Raw genomic sequence first — 20,432 nt, 5'->3', positions numbered from 1 at the left:
GCCATCTCTCTAGCCCCATGAAAAGTTTTGGTTAAAACTACCTAGACACAGGGTTGTTTCATCATTAGTCCACTCATCCATACGCATCAAAAGGAAAACAATAAATTGAAGAATTCTCAGACTTCAAATTGAGGATCTTACATCTATTTAGTTGTCAGAGTTTTTTTTTTCTTTTCATATGATTATCCAAGTCAGTGCTTTGCTAATTGGGTGTTCTCCCTAGTCCAGACTTGCATTTTAGAACAACAGGTAGAAACATAAAAACAAGGATATTTCATAGCACTGAAAACTACAGGAAATTCAGATTTCAGTGTCCACAAAACGTTGAATTTTATCAAAAAATCGTGGGAATTCGTTCTTCCTTGTTACAAAAGTACCTATGTAATATTTTAAATTTTGCTTCTCACTCCACTAAACCTTAATTATTTACTATCATGCCCATTACACAAAGTTTGCAGATCTATGTTTAATTTATTGTTTGAAATAGTAACTATTTGTTGCAGGCCATGTGCAAAAGTCTCAGGGGCAGATATTTTTTGCTCATTTAACTGTTTCCACAGCCCCAATTGGGAGCCAGATCAGTAAGCATTTTTCGGCCACCTTCAGTTAAGTAGGCTCGGCGGGTCCCTCAGTACCGAAGTGGCCCAGCAAACCCACTTCTCTGGATAGGGCCTGCTTCCCGGTCTCCCCTACAGGGGCAAAAGGCTGAGGGGCGGGATGTGGGGACAGGACGCAACCTCGGCGGTTGCACAGATCACCTCTGGACAGCGAATGAACTTTCCAGACACAGCAGTGCAAGAACCTGTGTGCTGTTTGAGCGACGATGCTCAGGACTAAGCGCCACGATCTCCAGGACTTCCGCAGTGGTTTCGCGGGAGCCTCCTGGGGCAGGGACAGCAAGTGGCGGGATTGCAGGGCCATCCTCCTTGCTCCCGCTCTGGGCCGCACCGCCCCTTTCCTGTCTGCGCCACGCCCGGCGTGGTTGCATCAGAGTCGTAGGCGGGCGACGCACGTGGAGCGGGGCGTGCGGTCCGTGAGGCGCGCGCCGGCTGGGGGATGCCCTCGCCCACAAGGTCCCATACTCCAGTCGTCACTTTTACCTCCATGTCCTCTCTGCATAGAGCCAGCCCCCCCCCCCCAGCAAGTTGGCCTCAAGCATTCTCTGCCTCCCGCCCTACGGAAACGGTCCCTCGGGTTTCCCAGCTACCAAGAGCTCTGCTGTCCCATCCTTGTGTCCCTAGTTGGGGACCTACGCGCAGGTAATACGGACACTCACCTGACGATGGAGTCCGTCCCGGAGACCTCCAGACTGCCGGGGCCAGGGATGCTGAAGGCCTGGCCATCTTGCAGCCGCCGCCCGTGCACCTCCTCGGGGTCATCACCCCGGCTACTGCTGCTGCTGCTGCTGCTGGAGCTACATAGCTTACGGAGGCGACATGCCGGGCCCGGGGGCAGCTGCTGATGGCTGAGCTGGCGCAGCAGGAGAGGCAGGCGGGCGCTCATGCTGCTGCTAAGCACGGGGCGACTGGTCCTCCGGAGGCGCTGAGATGCGGCAGCAAGTTCCTCCCCGGGTTGGCGCGGCTGGCGCCAGAGAGAGCCAAGCTACACAGTAACGGGCCAGCAGCAGGAAAGACTGGGCTCTTCCTCGTGGGAGGAACAGAGGCCCCTAGGGGGCACTGTACCTAGTAGCCGTGACGTCCGGAGGGCGGGGGCCAGCCGCCAGCGAGGCGGCTGGTTGGAGTTGCCTGAAAGTCAAGGCAGAGGAGGTGGGGCATCCGGGTGGCGCTGAGCCCTTACCCTGAGGTTGTATGGCCAACCCTTCTGCCTCAAAACTTGGTGCCACCCTAAGTCCTCAGAATGCAGCTAACTTTCCGTAGGAGGCAGTGGCTCTAAGTCCAGTTTACACCAGAAGGAAGGGTTTAGTGCGTGGGAAGTGGCCTAAGGGTAAATGAGTCAGTACTTGGAGTTTACCATGCTGGCTTTGTAGCCTTATATTTTACAAGGTTTATCATTTCCCAGGCCAGTGGAAATAAGACTGTAACTTTGTAGTCCCCAAGTAAGGTGGGATAGAATCGTCCAAGGTAGACAGTTTTTGGATGCTCACACTGCCCTGTCATTTAACCCCAACCGATAAAAGGAATTGTGTGCCGTTCCCTTGATTTCCAACCAGGAGAACCTAGAGATGCAGAGAAGTCGTTGGTTTGTTGGCAGAGCTGTGAGCCTGCCAAATCTGAGGATGGTCCGCCCTCCTTTTCTTTTCTTTTCTTTAAATTACATTTTACTTATTTGTATAAATGTGCCTGTCAAGGCCTCCAAGTGGAGGTCGGATGACAACTTGACAACTTGAATTTTTTTCGGGGTGGGGTGGGGTGAGAGTGCCTTTACCTGGTGAGCCATCCCGATGACATGAATGCTTTTGAATCGCATGACCAAGCAGGTTCCGAAGAGGGTACTATGTAATGCTATATGTCTGAAAGCTCTAGATAGGAAAGGCCATCATGTTTAAGAAAAAAAAAAAATGTGTACCTGAGTGGGAGCCACAAAAACCCGCTTGCTGTGAAAAATCCCTGTCAGATTGTAGGTCGTTTTGAAGATAGTGTTTTAGAGGGTGTCCTCAAGCTTCATCACTCATGTGGGTTGGATAAGTACCCCCAAAGACCCGTATGTTAAGGGTCTGGTCACCAGCATGTGATGTCACTGGGAGATGGAAGGATATTTTAAGAGTTGAGGCCTAGATGTAGGAATTTAGGTCAATAGAGATGTGTCCATGGGAGGGATACTGGGGCTTCTCATCTCTCCTTCCAGCTACTGTCAGGCAAACACCTGTTTCCACATACACACCCCACCCTGGTGTACTGCCTTGCCATAGACCCCCAAACTAAAGGCTGGCCAGCCATTTGTCTCAAGCCACGAACTCATAATAAAAATTCTTCGCTGCAGTGATATATTATTTATGATTTGTTAAAGCTTGCCTGAGGATTCAGTAAAGCAAAGTCAGCCTCAAGCTATAAAGATCAGGCAGTGGTGATACACACCTTTAATCCCAGCAGCCAGAAGTTAGGAGGTGGTGGTACACACCTTTAATCCTAGGACTCAGGATTTAAACGTGGATGGATCTCTGTGAGTCCAAGGCCACCCAGATGTACAGTCCTAAAGAGACACAGCTCACACAAAGATGATCTCAGCATCTGGTATCATACCCCTTTAATCCCATCACTAGAGGGGTATAAAAGATAGGAGCGGGGTCTTCAGTAGTCAGTATCAGGGATTCATTCTCCAGCCACATTGAGGAGAGAAAGACATTCAGTCTCAGGATTCTCCAGCCAGGCTGAGGAGAGGCAGCAGAACAACCCCTTTCAGCTTGAGGTAGTGGTAAGAGCTAGTGGCCCACTACTTTGAGTTTCTGATTTTCAGCATGAGGTGTGGACCCCAATATCAGTCTCTGGGTCTTTTATTTTTTTTCTATTGCACCCCCCCAAAGCTGCCTTTCACACTGGGTGGTGATGGTGAGGGCCTTTAATTCCAACACTCAGGAGGCTGTGAATTCAAGGCCAGCCTGGCCTACAGAGCGAGTTCCAGGACAGACAAGCCTACACAGAGGAATCCTGTCTTGAAAAACCAAACCAAAACAAAAAAGCCTACCTTCCTCAGGTATTCTTTATAGTCATGGAAAACACAGTTGAAAGAGCTCACAGTGATCTAGCCCTGTAGAGTGTTGCACTTCACCTTTAAATTTGGTGACATGCTAAGGTACATCTGTCCCCTCACCTGCAGGCCAATTGTTTTAAACAATCAACATTGTATTTTCTAGTCTTAAAAAATTTTTTTTTGGTTTTTCAAGACAAGTTTTCTCTGCATTTCTTTGGAGTCTGTCCTGGAGCTAGTGTTGTGCCCAAATTCTGAGCCCCAAAATCACCAAGAGGCCCATTTCGATGCAAAAGCAGAAAGTCTTATTGTAGATGTTTAACAAGCTAAACCCCATTACTCGGGCCCTTCACCCCGCCACCATGGCAGATGGCTGGAGAAAGACCCCAAGCAACCTCGAGTCAGGGATCTTAAAGGGCAGCGTAAGGGGAGTGTCTAGGGATATGAAACAGTCTCAGGATTGGTGCGCTTCCAGGTTTGGGTGACCTGCCCTCTGTTGATTGGTCAACTGGTTGTTATGGCCCATAGGCCCTCCCAGGGTGGTTGCTATGTTCTGCACGTCACTGTTGTGCACTGTCTTTAAAGCACACCCAGAGCCATAAAGCACAGCCCCACCAACTAACTTCTGATTGGTTCCTTGCCACGAGGAGGGCATCTGACCTTAGTGACCAGGACAGGAGCAGCAAGGTCATGCAAGCACATGTTAGCCTGTAATGGCTGCTAAAATGGGGGACTGGTTACTACACTAGCTCTGTAGACCAGGCTGGCTTCAAACTCACAGAGATCCTCCTGCCTCTGCCTCCCAAGTGGTGGGATTAAAGGCGTGTGCCACCAACTTAGTCTTAAAGTTTTTTTGTTGTTGTTGTTGTTGTTTTTGGTTTTTATGAGACAGGGTTTCTCTGTATTGTTTTGGAGGTTGTCAGTCCAGCCTGGCCTCGAACTCACAGAGATCCCCTACCTCTGCCTCCCGAGTGCTGGGATTAAAGGCGTGTGCCACCAACTTAGTCTTAAAGTTTTTTTGTTGTTGTTGTTGTTTTTGGTTTTTATGAGACAGGGTTTCTCTGTATTGTTTTGGAGGTTGTCAGACCAGCCTGGCCTCGAACTCACAGAGATCCGCCTACCTCTGCCTCCCGAGTGCTGGGATTAAAGGCGTGCGCCACCACCGCCCGGCATAGTCTTAAATTTTTAAGTGAGCTTTTTTTGTTTGTTTACATATTGAGCATTAAGGTCATTTGTTGGATTATGGAACTATGGGTTAAAATGAATTCATGTCAGCTGGGCTCCTGCTCTGCCTTGACTAAAGAAACAGTGAATGAAAATTAAAACACTGTCTGAGAAATGACTAATAGAATGTCATATTTCACACTGACAATGAACTAAGAGCTAGCCTATTGTGACTTATTTGCAATCTTCATGGGCAATTAAGAAAAAAAAAAGTGGGGCTGGAGAGATGGCTCAGAGGTTAAGAGCACTGTCTGTTTTTCCAGAGGTCCTGAGTTCAATTCCCAACAACCACATGGGGGCTCACAACCATCCATAATGAGATCTGGTGCCCTCTCCTGGCCTGCAGGCATACATAGAGGCAGGATGTTGTATTCATAATAAATAAATAAATAAATAAAATCTTTTAAAAAAAGGAAAAAAAGCACTTGAAAGTTCAGAAGAACAAATGCTGATGGGACAATTAAGATCGTCTACTGAAATACTCAGAAGACTGATGAAGATAAGCCCCGAGTCTGTGCCCAGCCTGGACCTAAAGCCAGCACAGCCCAGCCAAGCCAGGGAGCTGTCATTACCAACGAGAAGCATTTGGAGTCTTACATAGGGTTATTCAATATGGACGCCCCTTTCAAAGGCTCAGGCAGTGAAGGCTTCCCACCTGGTGGCATGATTAAGAGATGACTGAATCATGAGAACATAACAGTCGTCAGTGATTTTATAGCTGAGTGGCCTGTGGGGAGGTAGGGCTTACCTGGAGGAAATATGTAACTAAGGTTAACTCTTGTCCCCAGATGCTTCCTGTCCCTCCCCTCCTCTCCCCTCCCCTCCCCTCCCCTCCTCTCCCCTCCTCTCCTCTCCCCTCCCCTCCTCTCCCCTCTCCTCTCCCCTCCCCTCCTCTCCTCTCCTCTCCCCTCCTCTCCCCTCCTCTCCTCTCCCTTCCTCTCCTCTCCCCCTGCCCATTTCTGTCTCCTCACTGCCATGAGCTCAGCAGCCTTGTTAGCCACATGCTCCTACTTTCAAGGCCACAGAGCCAGCCACCATGAACTTAACTACCAGCGAAAATAAAACATTCTTCCTTTTAAGTTGTTTATGTTGGGTATTTTGTCCCAGTGATGAAAGGCTAAGCAACATACACAGGCATGGGACACACTAGCTCCTGTAGACCAGGCTGGTATCCAACTCCCAGAGATTTGCCTACCTCTGCCTCCCAAGTGCTGGGATTAAAGGCGTGCACCACCACTGCCTGGCTGCTTTTATGCTTTTTTATTTTTTTATTTTTTGTTTTTGTGTTTGGCAGCAAAGAACAGTTGCTCTGTGCAGAGGCAATAACAAAGGAATGATGAAATCAAGGACCCGAGAGGCCAGTATCCATCAAAATAAGGAGGCTACTTGGGATAATGGTAGGATATAGTGGTAGTGAGTTCATGGTGTGATGCAGCCTGCAGCCCATAGGCTAACACTTTCACTGGATGAGGAGGAATAAAGACAGTGGTGGTTACGCACAAAGATCTTCATTCCAGAAAGCGTGAGATTCCATGCAGTAGTTCATTCGGTTTTTTATGTGTCTGGGTACTTTGTCTGCATGTATGACTGTATCATATACACACAGTGCCTGTGGCAGGCCCTGGAACCATATTTACAGAGAGTTTGTGAGTTGCAATGTGGGTGCTGGGAATTGGACCCAGGTCCTCTGGAAGACCAGCCAGTACTCTTAACCTCTGTGCCATCTCTCCAGCCAAATTCATTCATTCATTAGGGCAGGTTATACAGCATCTCTCATCTATGGAATAAACTCAATGCATGTGTGGTACCCCCCAGGACTGTGGGGAGTCTGGGGGGACAAGGGTCATTGCAAATGTGAAGCTCACTCTGCCTGCAGGAATATAATAGTGACCTTATCCCTGGCCTGGGGAACCAAGGCAGGCTAACTTACTAAGTAAGGCAGGTTAACCCCCCCCTTTGCACCCCCCCATGGCTCTCAGAGGTGAGTTCAGTGCTGAGAATCAAGTATGTGGGGGAGAACAGGTAGAGTGGGTGATCCTAAAGAAGAGTCAGATCATGGGGAGCTGGGTAGAAGATGTCATTCTGCATGTGTGTAGACATACCGAGCTGGCTACGGTCAGGAGGAGGGATCTGAACATGAGGAGTACAAGGAAAACGGTAGCCAGTGAGGAATCCATGTAGTCCCAGAGAAAGATTGTGTGTGGCAAAGATGCTTTGGAAGCGCACAGGAGGGTCAGAGGAAAGGACATCCATTTTGGATAACTGAGGTAGAGATCCCCTGGAGGAAAGCCTCCTGTCCCTCACAAAGGGAGTCTGAGCTAGAAAACCATCCTTTAGGAAACAGGATGTGAACTGTAGTTGAGCCTGACGGAATTCCCAACAGTCAAGGAGACTCTTTGATCTCATACACCAGCATCCTATGGAGGCTTGTAGAGGCCAGAAATATAGGAGTCGTTAGTGAGTTGCCCCAGATGGAAAGTCCCCCAAAGGAACAACGTGTCCTTCATGCTTTCTGTGACAGGCACTCATTTTCCCCCAGGAGAAGATCCTCTGTCATTTATCTAGAAATCTGTGCTCTAGCTGCCAACCAAGCCCATAAAGGGGAACAAAGGAACCATCTCCTCCAGAGGTCAAAGTGAGTCACCAGCACTAATGTTGATTTTGCCCCTTTCGTATCTTCTCCTCGGATCTCATTGCATTGCTTCATCAGAATCCACAACCAAATAGGCTAGCCCAGCCGCCACTCCCTTCTCTTAACTCCTTCTTCTAGATAAGTTAGAAGTTTAGATTTTTTTTTTTTTTTTTAATCATTTTTTATTTTAATTTTAAATAGCTTGTTTCACATGTCAATCCCAGTTCCCTCTCCCTCCCCTCCTCCCGCACTCCCCTTCCACCCTCCCTCCCACCCTATTGCCAAATCCCTCCACATAGGGGATGTCTAGAGTCTATCATTTCACTCTTGGTAGGGTCAAGGCACTCCCCTAAGAGTCCAGGCTGAGAGAGCATCTCTCTTTGTGCCATAGGCACATGAAGACAGATTGTATACCAGGGATAGACACTGATCCACAGCTCAGAGCCCCATAGGTTGCCCAGGCCTTCTCACTGACACTCAGAAGTTTAGATTTTTAAGTTTGTTTTTTTCACATTGCACAAGTTAGATTCAACCTCTGGGCTAGCAGCTCCTTGACTCCAGTTTAACTTGTCTATGGAAGAAGGAATTTGCTTACACCACAGTCTTGTTTGGGGGCTCCATGAGAGCCCTGTGGACAGCTGTACATTGCTATGTAAACAGGGAAATTGGAGGCTTGTGTTTGCCCATTCAGCAGAAGTTCTGATCACTATCCAAGTCCTGTTCTTCTATGCTATACTAAAGCCACATGGCTTTAGAATTAATGGGCCTGCCTGCCCCTTGGGTTTTCTTTCTTTCTTTCTTTCTTTTTTTTTGTTTTTTTTTTGTTTTTTTTGTTTGTTTGTTTGTTTTTCGAGACAGGGTTTCTCTGTGGCTTTGGAGGCTGTCCTGGAACTCACTTGGTAGTCCAGGCTGGTCTCGAACTCACAGAGATCCGCCTGCCTCTGCCTCCCGAGTGCTGGGATTAAAGGCGCGCCACCAACGCCCGGCTTTGGGTTTTCAAGTTGTGTAGTGTATGTGAACAAAGCCATTGTCTGAGAAATAAGGCCTGTTTCTGATCTATAAAGGGGACTTTGCCTGTGGTATGCGCCACGTCATGAAGTAGGCAAGCCATGCCTTTTGATACCCAGCCTCCTGTGATTGCTTCCTCCATACCACCTGACTTCTCTTTCGATACCTGCATGCTCAGTTACTCTATGCTTTCCTCACAACCCCAGTAGCAATGATAAGGAAAGGCTTTTGTCCAAAGGAAACTCCCAGGATGGTATGCAGTATCATCCTGATACACTGAGGCTTAGGCACCACCCTGATATATTGATGCTTAGGTGCCATCCTGAAATAGTGATGCATAGGTACCATCCTGAAATATTGATGATTAGGTACCATCCTGAAATACTGATGCATACCTGCCATCCTGAAATACGGATGCGTAGGTACCACCCTGATATATTGATGCTTAACTGAAAGCACCTGGAAATCTGAAAAATAGACATTCCAGAATCCAAGTGACAGGAAAGGGCAAGTTCTCATGAAATGCTACTTTCCCATGATTGGGTAACATTGTATTACTGATGGTGCTATGAATTCAAAAATAGATTATTTACTTTATTATTTTATGTATATGAGTGTTTTGCAAGCGTGTGTGTGTATGTATGTGCCTGGTGACCATGAAGGTCAGAAGAGGGTATCAGATCCTCTGGGACTGAAGTTACAGACAGTTGTGAACTGCCTGCTGTATGGGTGCTAGGGTCCAAATCCAGGTCCTCTGCAGGGCAGCCAATGCTCCTCACCACTGAGACACAACTCCAGCCTCCCTACGAGTTTCTAAAAGCTAATTGTTATTCATACTTGTCTCCATATGCCCTGATTTGACTGTTTTCTCTTCCTTTGGTCTTCAGTGTGTTTTGAACTTTGTCTAGTCAATCATTAAACACGAGCTGGTCAGGTACAAATTGCCATGCGTTATGCAGAACCCATACAAAGCATTGGACAGGATCAAAGGAGGCAAGGCATGCATGTGCTACCATGTAGGATGCTTATCTAAAAAGGAACTTTGATCTCCTGCAAAAGAGCTTTCAAATACAAGATAAAGCAAGCATCCTAAACTACTTTAGTTATATAGAATGAAGGAAGGAGTGAAGAGTAGGGTTTTTCTGGGAAGCCCTGGCTGTCCTGGAACTCACATTGTAGACCAGGCTGGCCTTGAACTCACTGTGATCTGCCTGCCTCTGCCTCCCAAGTGCTGGGATTAAAGGTATGTGCCACCACTGCCTGTCATATTTATCTAATTTTTAAATGTAACAAAATGTAGCGTTGGAGTTCCATGCATGTCTTGAGACTTTTTAAAGTAAAACTTAATATGTATAATAAAGCTTCAGATCTCATGTACACAAGGTTTCTGAGAGAGACATACATACTGATTGACATAAACGTTGCAAAAATGTAGTAACAGTTTCTTTCACTGAATTCTCATTCCTGAGTGAAAGAATCGAATGTGGCCTTACCTGGCCAGCTAGAGAAAGCCACAGCTCACAAAGAGTACTAAGAGCTCATAAAGACTATTGACATTTAAATACTCTTCATATTCAAATGACAACATAGTACACATTCATCCCCTCTTCCTTCTGAAGATTTATGCAGAGAATTTATACACATCATGGGTTTTTTTGTTATCACCAGCTTCTCTAAATAATACATGACTTCCAGTAAAGTCATCACAATAAGGAGGGCCTGAGGCCTCTTTGGTACAATGTTTGGAGATGCCTTACTCTAAAGGAAGATGCTCAACTGCTTTCTCACATGGGTGGGATCAGGCAGCCTGTATTTTAAACTGAATTGGCTAGGGCTTGTTTATATTTGGAAATGGGTTTTTTTAAAAGCTTTAATAATAACCTATTTATAGATACATACTTTTGTCTCTATAATTTTAATCTATCCAAGAAAAATTGAAATGTAAGGTTGTGTGAGCTAAGCCTTACTTTGAACCAAAAATTTAAATTAACTTTCCAATTTAATAATAAAAAAGGATGCCTTGTTATTACATTATTCAATGAAAATGCTTTTAATTTAGTGACTGGCTTATTTTAGCCTCCTGTCAAGAAAACAAAAACCATTTCAGACACCAAGTTTACTATCTCAGAAGCTATCTAGACAACTGGTTAGTCGTGAACCACTGAGACTTAGTATATCTTCTGCCCTAGTTCCTTTCTCTTATAAGAAAGAAACACCTGACCAAAAGTAGGTAAGGGAAGGAAAGGGTTTATCTCAGCTTACTTATACTTCCAGCCCACAGTCTATCATTGAAGGAAGTCAAGGCAAGAACTCAAGGTAGTAACCAGAAACAAAAGCCATTGGAAATGAGGTTTGCTAGCTTGCTCTCTGGCTCACAAGCTCATGCTCAGAGAGCTTTCTCATGTAGCCTAGGCCCACCTGCCTAGAGATGGTGCCGTCCATAATGGGCTGGACCCTCCTACATCCATTAACAATCAAGACAATCCCTCACAGACATGCTCACAGGCCAGTCTGATCTAGGGAAGTCCTTAAATGACGCTGTCATCTTAAGTGACTCTTGGCTGTGTCAAGTTGATAAAGCTAAATAGGACATTACCATGAATCATTTTCTCTGTGGTTCACAAGGCAAGGCAAAAGTATTATAGCCAAACAGTTTGAAGAAAAAAAAAAAAAGTTCTAGTGCAAACACAATTCAAACAAAAATTTACTTTGCACTTTACAAACTTTATTAAATAATGGGCATTACTAACTTTTATTGTCTTATATACAGTATTTAAACTATGTTTTCCAAGATGCATTGCTTTCCCCACAAAGAAAAAAAGTAATTGAAAAGTGAACTTATATATATAAAAAAATTGGAACTTTCAGTACAGCAATCCAGTAAGAACTTTTAAGTACATAAAACTTTCCCCCCCAAGTATATACATTGCCACCCCACCTGCAAAAAAAACCTATTTTAAACAAAAGTACTGAATTAATAACATTGAAAGAGCATTTAAGCAAGTACACACAGAGACAGATACACATACATACACACACACACACACACACAGCTCTCAAAGTCTGCAGCCTGGTCCACAGACCTGATCATTAATACTACATATTTATCCTAGAACCCGAAGGATCGCATACATAGACATTTTGTACACTATGACATCCACCTTTGTAGATGGCACCAAACCATGTATCAAAACACTGGTGTGAAGAATTAATAATTTCTGAGACTCAGACAGAGCAGTAACCTGGACTATATTGGAATGTGGGTCATATAGACTAAAGAGAAAAAGAAAAAAAAAAAGACCAAAACAGGAAACTGCATCCTTGAACAAGGGTCAGATAACTTAAAAAACAAGCAAGCAAGCAAACAAAAAACAAGTGATACAAATGTGTTTCTACACAGATTCCAGCAAATTCTAAGAACAGAGTTCTCATCTTTTCTGCTATTGCTTTATCTGGAAAACTAACATCATGTTTGCATAAAAGCAATGAACAAAGGAATGTTTTCAGTGCTTGGGGATCAGCTGGGACTCTACCACCAAGTGTCACCTTCAGCCCCAATTGTTTTGGTAATTACAGAAAGAGTAAAGGATTCGGAGGACAAGAAATGCAGAGCAACAACAACACTGTGGGATCTTATTTGTAACATAGGGATGGGATGATCACATTATTATTACTATTATTATTATTATTTGCACATTTGAAAGTAAAAGGGGTCAGGAGTTAAAAAGAGGGAAAGAATTATGGAAAGCTGCCAGTGATTCGTTATTACTGCTTACCGGCAAGGATAACCCTGGCATCTTTCCCGACACTTCCTAATTCATCTTTTTCAATGGGACCGATTGTTTAATTAAAACAAAGAGAAATAAGTTAAAATGGAAAGCAAGAGGGTGAGGAAAGACTCCAGGATGTTTCACTGCGTAAAATGAGAACAGAAAGGGTACTACAAGATGTAAGTCTGACTGTGTTTATGGAGCCTTTATTAAAATGCCTTTATGCAGTAGCAATACATCTGTCTTCATTTCTCTTTCTGCATCTTCTATTTTTATCTACAAGGAGTTAGATAGGTATGCTATCACAGTGAAATGCTGTATAAAACTACAACTACAACACAAAGGAAGTTACTAGCCGGAACCCGGCAATCAGAGGCTCGGTTCTTCTCTGTGTTCCAAATGTTGAAAGAGGCCCGATGTCACAGACTGTTTAGAAACTAACGTCTGGCCCATATCTGTGGCAAAGACTTTTCAAGTAGGGCATTCAGTCAAAAGCTGGATAAACCGTCTATGAAGAACTGCCCTAGATGGATCATTCTGTCTTATCTTAACTGAGGATTTACTCTGTATTGATCAGGGACAGGCATATATAGTAGCATAGTGGGGTGTTTTGGATTGTTTGGTTTCTTTTGTGGGGGAGCAATTATCCTTTAGTTGTAATATGAAGAAATAATCAGGCTGGTCCAGAAATCTCCATTATCTTATCTAATAATTAAGTTGGCTTGCATCCTTTCGAGCTTGGATTTCTTTAAGCCATTAAAAAATATTTTATTTCACCCCAGAAATTATAGAACTATCATACTTAGTGGCATACCACATGGGCCTTGTCTAGGAATACAGGTAAATATTTTTATTTTTCTAATAACCAGTTGGTCCTAGGGCTACATTTTAGGTTTTTCAGTAGTCACGTCGTCATGTTGGCACCTAATGAAATGGGATTGGAACACCAGTGTGGGACCCTTAGAACACATATTGAGGCTCTATCCTCATCAGTGGTCACTGGCATACATCATTCTTGAGTCTTGCCATAAATATAACAGAAACACCACACAGAATTCTTTAACGAACTCTAGTTTCTGTTTTCAAAAACTGTGGAAGAGACTTGTGCTACCTCTGAGTCACAGTATAAAACTCCTTGGGGTATGTGTGTGTGTGTGTGTGTGTGTGTGTGGGTAATCTTAGAGTTGTATGAGTACTATTGTCAGGATATGGGGGGCAATGCCCTGGCCAGCCAGCTCAAAGAGCCATACTGTAAAGAAAGGAGGGCATGCTTTATACCTCTGGGCATTACAAAATTGCTTTAAATTGGTTCATATTTAAAACAACAACAACAAAACACCTCATCCCCATGTGTAACTTGTAAGCCCGAGGTGCCGATTCGGACAGGTCTAGAACCCTAGGCGAAGCTGCTGGAGCTAAGACACTGAAATTTCTCCCTCAAAGACTGGACGATGTTTTGCTGACTGGGCGATGGCCCCCTCCACAGATAATCATTCAATTTGTCAGAGTCCTTACATGCTGTCATGTAAGGAGGAAGCCCAAGCCTGTCGCTCACCGGCTCTTTCAAAGAGCAAGGTGTGCTGTGTCTACAAAGGTTACCAGAACAGTCAGGGGCTGGGGTCTTTGGGTCAGACTTTCTGCTCTGACTCAAAGAGAGATCCAGATCTACTTCTTCTTCTTCTGACTTTATCTCCACATAGTCATCCTCCTCTCCTTCAGTCTCTTTGAAATTGGAAAAGTAGTTTTGTGTCGCTACTTGGGCGCTTAAAGATAAATTTCTATTTACCACCAGAACTTTCTGTGAGTCCTGGAGTGTGAGGTCGGAGCGTTTTCCAGTGTCCTGTTGACACAAGTCCGTCACTCCCGCCAGCAAGTCCTGTTGGCTCGCACCTCTGGTACTTTTGTGTAGAGACAGCAGTTGCTTTTTTTCTGTCTCACTCGGGTAGTTGATGGAGTCAAGAGATTTGTTTATTAGGATTGAGGAAGACGATTGGGGTCTGCTGGAGGGCTGGGCTTTGCGACCCAGGGAGTTGTAAAGATAGCCCTGACAATTTTCTTTGTGGGGCTGACTGACCACCACGCTGCTTCGCTGCACGGAGCCCAGCAGGGGGTCTGACACCTGAAGAGAAGGTACCGAACAAGCTGCCGACAACTGTCTGGGAGTGCTTTTGGTGATCATCTCTAACGTGGGATATTTCGCCTTTGAGTCTTGTTCTGGCCGGGGGCAGAAATCTGCTACCTCTCCGTTACTGTAGGGCGAGTGCCAAAGCCAGTCTTCACCACTGCGCTGGGCCTGGGAAGGTGATGCAGGCCTGTGGAGAGAGGGTTCTTGGGTCCTCGCCCAGCCATCCTTCTGAACTTTAAGAGGTGTCTCTCTGAACACGATCTGGTCATACAGTTGGGAATATTCAGCAATCCTGGCACCTGGAGGGTATATATTGAAACCATAAGTATACATAGAGTTATCCCAGCCTAGAAAGCTTAAATATAAGGACATAAAACCCTAATGTATTAAAAAACAGACAATAGACTTAACGTTAAGGGTAAGCAGTCATTGAATACAATGCTAATAAAAATAACCCACAGCTTAATAAAAAGAGTTCATTTAATTTGATTGAATTTTACACTATTTTATCTGAATGTCAGATCTGAAAGTGTCCAGCGTGTGTCATGAAAATTCCTTTAATCCATAAAATCGTGTCAATGTTGAAAAGAAGTCATTGTCAGATGAGGATGCTAGCGCATATGTTCTGGTGTATAAAAATACCTCATGTCCACTAAAAGGACCAGGACCACAATGCTGTAGCCACCCCCTGGCTTCATGCTACTCTTGTTTGCCCTCAGACAAATTTACTTAGAGAAGTTGGCTCCTGGCAGTTGTTCCAATACTCGTGGTTTCTAAATAACACTCTACCACTGCTGCCTGGCAGCCAGCACATAGGAGAGTTCTTTCCTTTAGCTCAAGTAGGGACTAGCTCACGTATCCGTTCCTATTCCTCCAAAGCCAAGAGAAAAAGCATCTCTCTAAGACATTGAGAACAGATCCCTTGCTCAAGCACTCCATAACTGAACGCTATCTGGCACTGACTTAAGACCTGGACCTGAAATTACTTCCAAGAAAGCGCTTGCCACCTCTAATTAAACCACAGCCCCTTCTCCGTGTTTCCTTGCTTCAGAGGGCAGGCATCTCTAAAGACATGACCTAGATGGTGATATGCAATGGAGAACATTCTCCTGAGCCAGCAAGGACATCACGGATTCAGGAGCTGCTCCCAGCTGTGCTCTGGGTACACACGACGACCCTAACGCCAAGGAACACTGTACGCCCTGTGTACTGCTCAGACCTCATCTGCATGACATCTGCAAGACACCTCTGAAAGAAACCCATCCCATCTGTGCCCACCAGCCAATAGCATTATATGTAAAGGAACTAGTTACATGCTTCGTAACCTGTTGCTGGTGTCCTGCCCTTTGAATGTCAGCGAGAGACACATTGAGCGGAACTTCTGCTATTTCCTCAGCCTGCCGTCTTTGAAGATGGAGACACCTCACTGGATCACGTGCTTTTCGCTGGGACCCCTCCATCCTTTCACCCCTTGCCACCTGTTTCCAGCAACTGAGGCCAGCCATCTGTGTAATGTCTCAGAGTTACTATTCAGATGCTTTGGGTTTTGGGCTGCATTCAAACTGCATTTAAGGACAGAGAATATTGCTCCTTAAGTGGCATCGTGAGGACTCGTAATACCAACTCAAACTCAGCAGCACTGCAAGAGATACTACCTCACCATCTATCTGCAGTGTTCTGCGCTGGCCATTCTCCCCAGCCTGGCATGCTGCATTAACTATGAGACCCAACCACAGGGAGCCAGGACTTTAGATGAAGTCATATGGTTCGGCTCTCACACTCTATGTAACCCCGCACTGATCCACAGCTGAGTCAGGGGGCACTGAACTTCCACAGAGTTCTAAAGAGATGGCAATTTGAGGGAAAGCGGAACTAATGTACAATTCAAATAAAAGTATCCTGGCATAAATTTACCCATAAAGTTTTATTGGAGGACACGGCTCCTGACTGGAGTGTAGCTAATGTAATGTAATGTGAAAATACTCAGGTAATACATACTCTCTAAAATACTTGTATTTCTCAGGCCTTTTCCCTCTCATGCTCTCCTCATCTTTGCTCAATCAAGCCTCACCCATCCTTCAAAGTCATCCACAAGCCCTAGTCTCCTCAAAACCCCATTCCCAACTTCTTTCATAAGTTTATATGGAACTGGAGGAATGGCTTAGTGGTTAAGAGTGTTGGCTACACTTCCAGACGATGCAAGTTTGGTTCCCAGAACCCACATTGGTCAGATCACAACTGCCTGTAAACTCCAGTCCCAGGGGATCCGATACACTTGTCTAGCATTCAAGGGCACATATGTATGTATGTATTTATGTATGTATGTATGTATGTATGTATGTGTGTATGTATGTATGTATACACACACATACACACACAGGCACACACATAAAGGCACACACACATATGCATAAAATTTATACATACATTTTAAAAGTCTTATATGCATTTACTTGGACACATGCGCTCAAGCAGAAAATCTATATAGCCAATCACCTCTATAGGGTAATTCATTATTGCAGGTAATCTATGAGCTTTTGGTCTCAGAGAACAATGCTGTACACTTTGCTTAGAGCACCAAACTTCTAGAAGGAAACTGGTCTCAACTATTTCATGACATGGATTTCTTTTCACCCTTTGCTTTTGAGAATAGGACTTCAAATCTATGGGCCTTTTCTGAGACCACCCAACAGAGTCAAGACAATGTGAAACTCAGGCCACAGCAGGAAGATGGCCTTGGATTAAAATGCTTCCCACAGATAACTCCTACTGGGCACTTTAATCTTTAGATGACAAAGAGGGGGACCATTGATAAATTCTGAATATAATGTAGCTCATTAGAAGAGAAAACTGATCTGTTATTTCTTGTCTCAATGTTCCCACTTGAGAGGGTGTACACCTTGCATGATGCCAGTAAGGATAAGACGAATTTTCATAGCTCAAGCTGTGATTAAATAGACCTTGTTAGCCAGATGAATAGAAAATGGCTGGCCACCATTGACATCTCCAGCTTAGGAAACCCAGGACAAGTCTATGGGTCAAAGTTTGCCTACGACTTTACTTCTGCTACTGTCCGTTTAGGACATATACATTATTGTTACATGATTAATATCAGGATTTCTCTGTTTTTTTTCTAAAGGTTTGAAAGTCGGAGTTCTTTTTATGATTAAAAATTAAAATAATTCTTTTTTTTCTAGTTTTGTAGGCTGTCCTGGAACTTGTTCTGCAGACCAGGCTGGCCTCGAACTCACTGAGATCTGCCTGCCTCTGACTTCCGAGTGCTAGGATTAAAGGCATGTGCTATCAATGCCCGGCTGAAATAATTCTTGTGGCAGGAAATATCAAACATTTTGATTTCAAGGCAGAGGATTGGAAAAATACAGATATTTCTGATGTTGCTCAGATATAAACAGAAGCATAGAATTGCACCCTCCCTACATTACACAAAAAGTTCTCAAGCTTATATGAAAATATCACCCAAAATACAGGACTCCAAGGTCTCAAATACTATCAGCTGAACAAGATGGCCACATGCTACAATAGGCTCTAAAAGGTGGGAGCAACTGGACCTGGTTGGGTGATTTCTAGGTGGACATGTGACCGGGGCCTGTAGACCCCCGGGTCAGAGTTCAATAAAGATGCTCGAGGGTTTCAGCAGGTGAATGGGATGCTCTTCCTTCCGCACAACACCGAGAGCAAGCTCCTGGCAAAGTGGCAAGGCCCATGCGCAGAAGTCTGGAGAATCGGTCCATTCGATTACGACGTCCTGTGCCCAGATAAACAAGAGAGAGAAAAGGAGTCATAATGTCAACTGATTGAAAGCCTAGTGGGCACAGGAAGTGACCTTGATAGCCCAGATGGAGCCAGGTCTGAGAGATGGCAGGCCCCGGGGGTATGTTCCTGCCACGAGGGGAAGACAGCACTGTCACAAAGACACTTTGGGAGGGAATGCTCCTCTTTGATAGAGGAGGAAGTCCATAACAGTCTAGCAGCCCACCATGTCAAGATAAGATCCAGATACAAAGCTTAGAAGAGCTCTCCTGGGACCCCAAGAAGACAGCAGGATGAACCAGAAGGAAAAAAAGCAAATGGAACCCCAAACGGCGACCACGATACTTCAAAGGTGAGTAAAAAGAATTCTATTCAAAGAAGTTGTAGGTCCCAATTCATTAGGTCTGAGGGGCTTACTTCAAACAATCTTAGTGGCTGGCTCATATTCCAGTTGGCCTGACCCTGCCTATAAGTGGTAAACTGTAGTCTGCTGGCATACATAATCAATTCTTCATGAGCATCAGAAATACTAGTATTATATTTTCTCTGAACCAGGGAAGCAATGACCTGGCCTCAGCTATTGACTGAAACGACTGCTATGTAACGTCTCTCAAGGCCGCCTATGCCAACCCCTAAGTCCTCATGCAACTCTTCCCAGAGCCACCTATGCCACCCCACCCCAACCCAAGTCCTCCTGCAGTGTGACATCAGGTCACTTTCTGTAACTATTAAAAGACCTGCTTGGTAAGACGAGCATTGGAAAGAGCGGGTAAATGACTTCAAGATTGCTATTGCCAGGAGGAAAAGAAATGCATTCTAGTCTCACTCGCAGTCACACAGAAACCAAACCGATTTTTAATTTTATTATAAAGAAGAACTCTAAGATTCTGTAAAACCCTTCAGAAACCAAGTCCAAGTCATCACTTCCTTATCTGGTAGGAAACCACTGAAAATGAAAGCTTTTGATAATTAATACTTTAATTATGGCATACCCCCACCCCATGGATCTCTTGAATTCATTTAGGATTTGGATATCTCCTTCCTACTGTCTAGTTTCCCTGGAGATAAAGAAGTCGAATCCAGAGAAAGGAGGCTAGTGGCATCCACGTGTCTGAGTGAATGGCATTGATGTACACAAATGTGCCTTGTCATGAGGCCAACTTGCTGGCCCTGTTGATGCCATTTGGTTTTAGCTTTCATATTTGTGGGGTTTTTTGTTTGTTTGTTTTGAGACAAGGTTTTTCTATGTAGCCCAGGCTGGACCCAGATAAGACCTTCCTGTCCTGACCTCCTGGGTGCTGGTTATAGGTGTGCTCCATCATGTCTGACTTGGTTTCTGCTTTTAATTGGAAAACTGTGAGGTAGTTCTTTGTCATAAAATAGGATGTCCATCTGTCCTTTCTTCCTTCCTTCTTTCCTCCCTCCCTCCCTTCCTCCCTCCCTCCCTCCCTTCCTTCCTCCCTCCCTCCCTCCCTTCCTTCCTTCCTTCCTTCCTCCATCCCTCCTCTTTCTGTCTGTCTTTTCTTTCTTCCCTTCTCTTCCTATCCCTCTCCCTCCTTTCCTCCCTCCCTCCATTCCTTCCTTCCTCCTCCCTCTTTCTTTCTTTCTTTCTTAACAGGATCTCACTCATATAGCCCAGGCAGGTTTAGAACTGGGTAGAACTTGTAGATCTTCCTGTTTCCAAACACTAAGGCCTGGAATTTTAGACTGTGTCATGCGGCACAACAAGGGTGGGATTCCTTAAAATGTGGTAGATTTTTAAACACAGATTCCAGGGCTGGGGTATGGCTGAGTTGAAAGAGTACTTGGCTAGGCCAGTGTTCGATCCCAGTGCCATGTAAAACCAGGGGTGGGGTACCTACTGGCAATCCTGGCTTTTTGGAGGGAAGTACAAGAGGATCAGAAGTTCAAGGGGTTCAATGACACAGGGAGTCTGAGGCCAGCCTGGACTACATGAGCCCCTGTCTCAAAAGAGAAGAAAGACAGATTTGTAGCCCCAACCCCAGAAATCAGTATCTGGGGTTGAAAAGATTTCCTAAGGAGAATATCCCTTTTGTGTTTTCTTTCGCCAAGTCTCATGCTTCATTCACAACTCAAGGCTTCTCAGAGATCAGTGTTTTGTTCTGTCTTTCAAGATGTCACACAAGGAACTGCTTGTCCTTGCACCCAATTCTTATCCATGTTACATCTAAAAGCCCGCCCTGTGCCCACAAAGGAAGCCCGGCAGAAGACTTAAGCTTCTGGGAATCACTAAACG

At 44.9% G+C, this 20,432-nt stretch overlaps 2 protein-coding genes across 6 annotated transcripts in view; both read right to left on the bottom strand.

Moving 5' to 3' along the window:
• Positions 1–1,806, bottom strand: part of Mthfd1l (methylenetetrahydrofolate dehydrogenase (NADP+ dependent) 1 like) — a 157,730-nt gene extending 155,924 nt beyond the window's left edge. The window contains exon 1 of the mRNA XM_040728145.1: positions 1,277–1,806. Coding sequence (XP_040584079.1) covers positions 1,277–1,503 — 227 coding nt within the window. The 5' untranslated portion in view covers positions 1,504–1,806. The remainder of the gene's footprint in view (positions 1–1,276) is intronic.
• Positions 1,807–11,212: 9,406 nt separating this feature from the next.
• Positions 11,213–20,432, bottom strand: part of Plekhg1 (pleckstrin homology and RhoGEF domain containing G1) — a 195,003-nt gene continuing 185,783 nt past the window's right edge. For all 5 annotated transcript variants that reach the window (XM_040728108.1, XM_040728107.1, XM_040728106.1 and 2 more), the window contains one exon: positions 11,213–14,703. In XM_040728108.1, the coding sequence (XP_040584042.1) occupies positions 13,676–14,703 (1,028 nt within the window). In that variant the 3' untranslated portion in view covers positions 11,213–13,675. The remainder of the gene's footprint in view (positions 14,704–20,432) is intronic.

The sequence above is a fragment of the Mesocricetus auratus genome, unplaced genomic scaffold (genome assembly GCF_017639785.1).
Source record: "Mesocricetus auratus isolate SY011 unplaced genomic scaffold, BCM_Maur_2.0 Super-Scaffold_100018, whole genome shotgun sequence".
NCBI classification, from domain to species: Eukaryota; Metazoa; Chordata; class Mammalia; order Rodentia; family Cricetidae; genus Mesocricetus; species Mesocricetus auratus.
The sequence above is the reverse complement of the archived record's forward strand: the minus strand, read 5'-3'. Positions and strand labels throughout refer to the sequence as shown.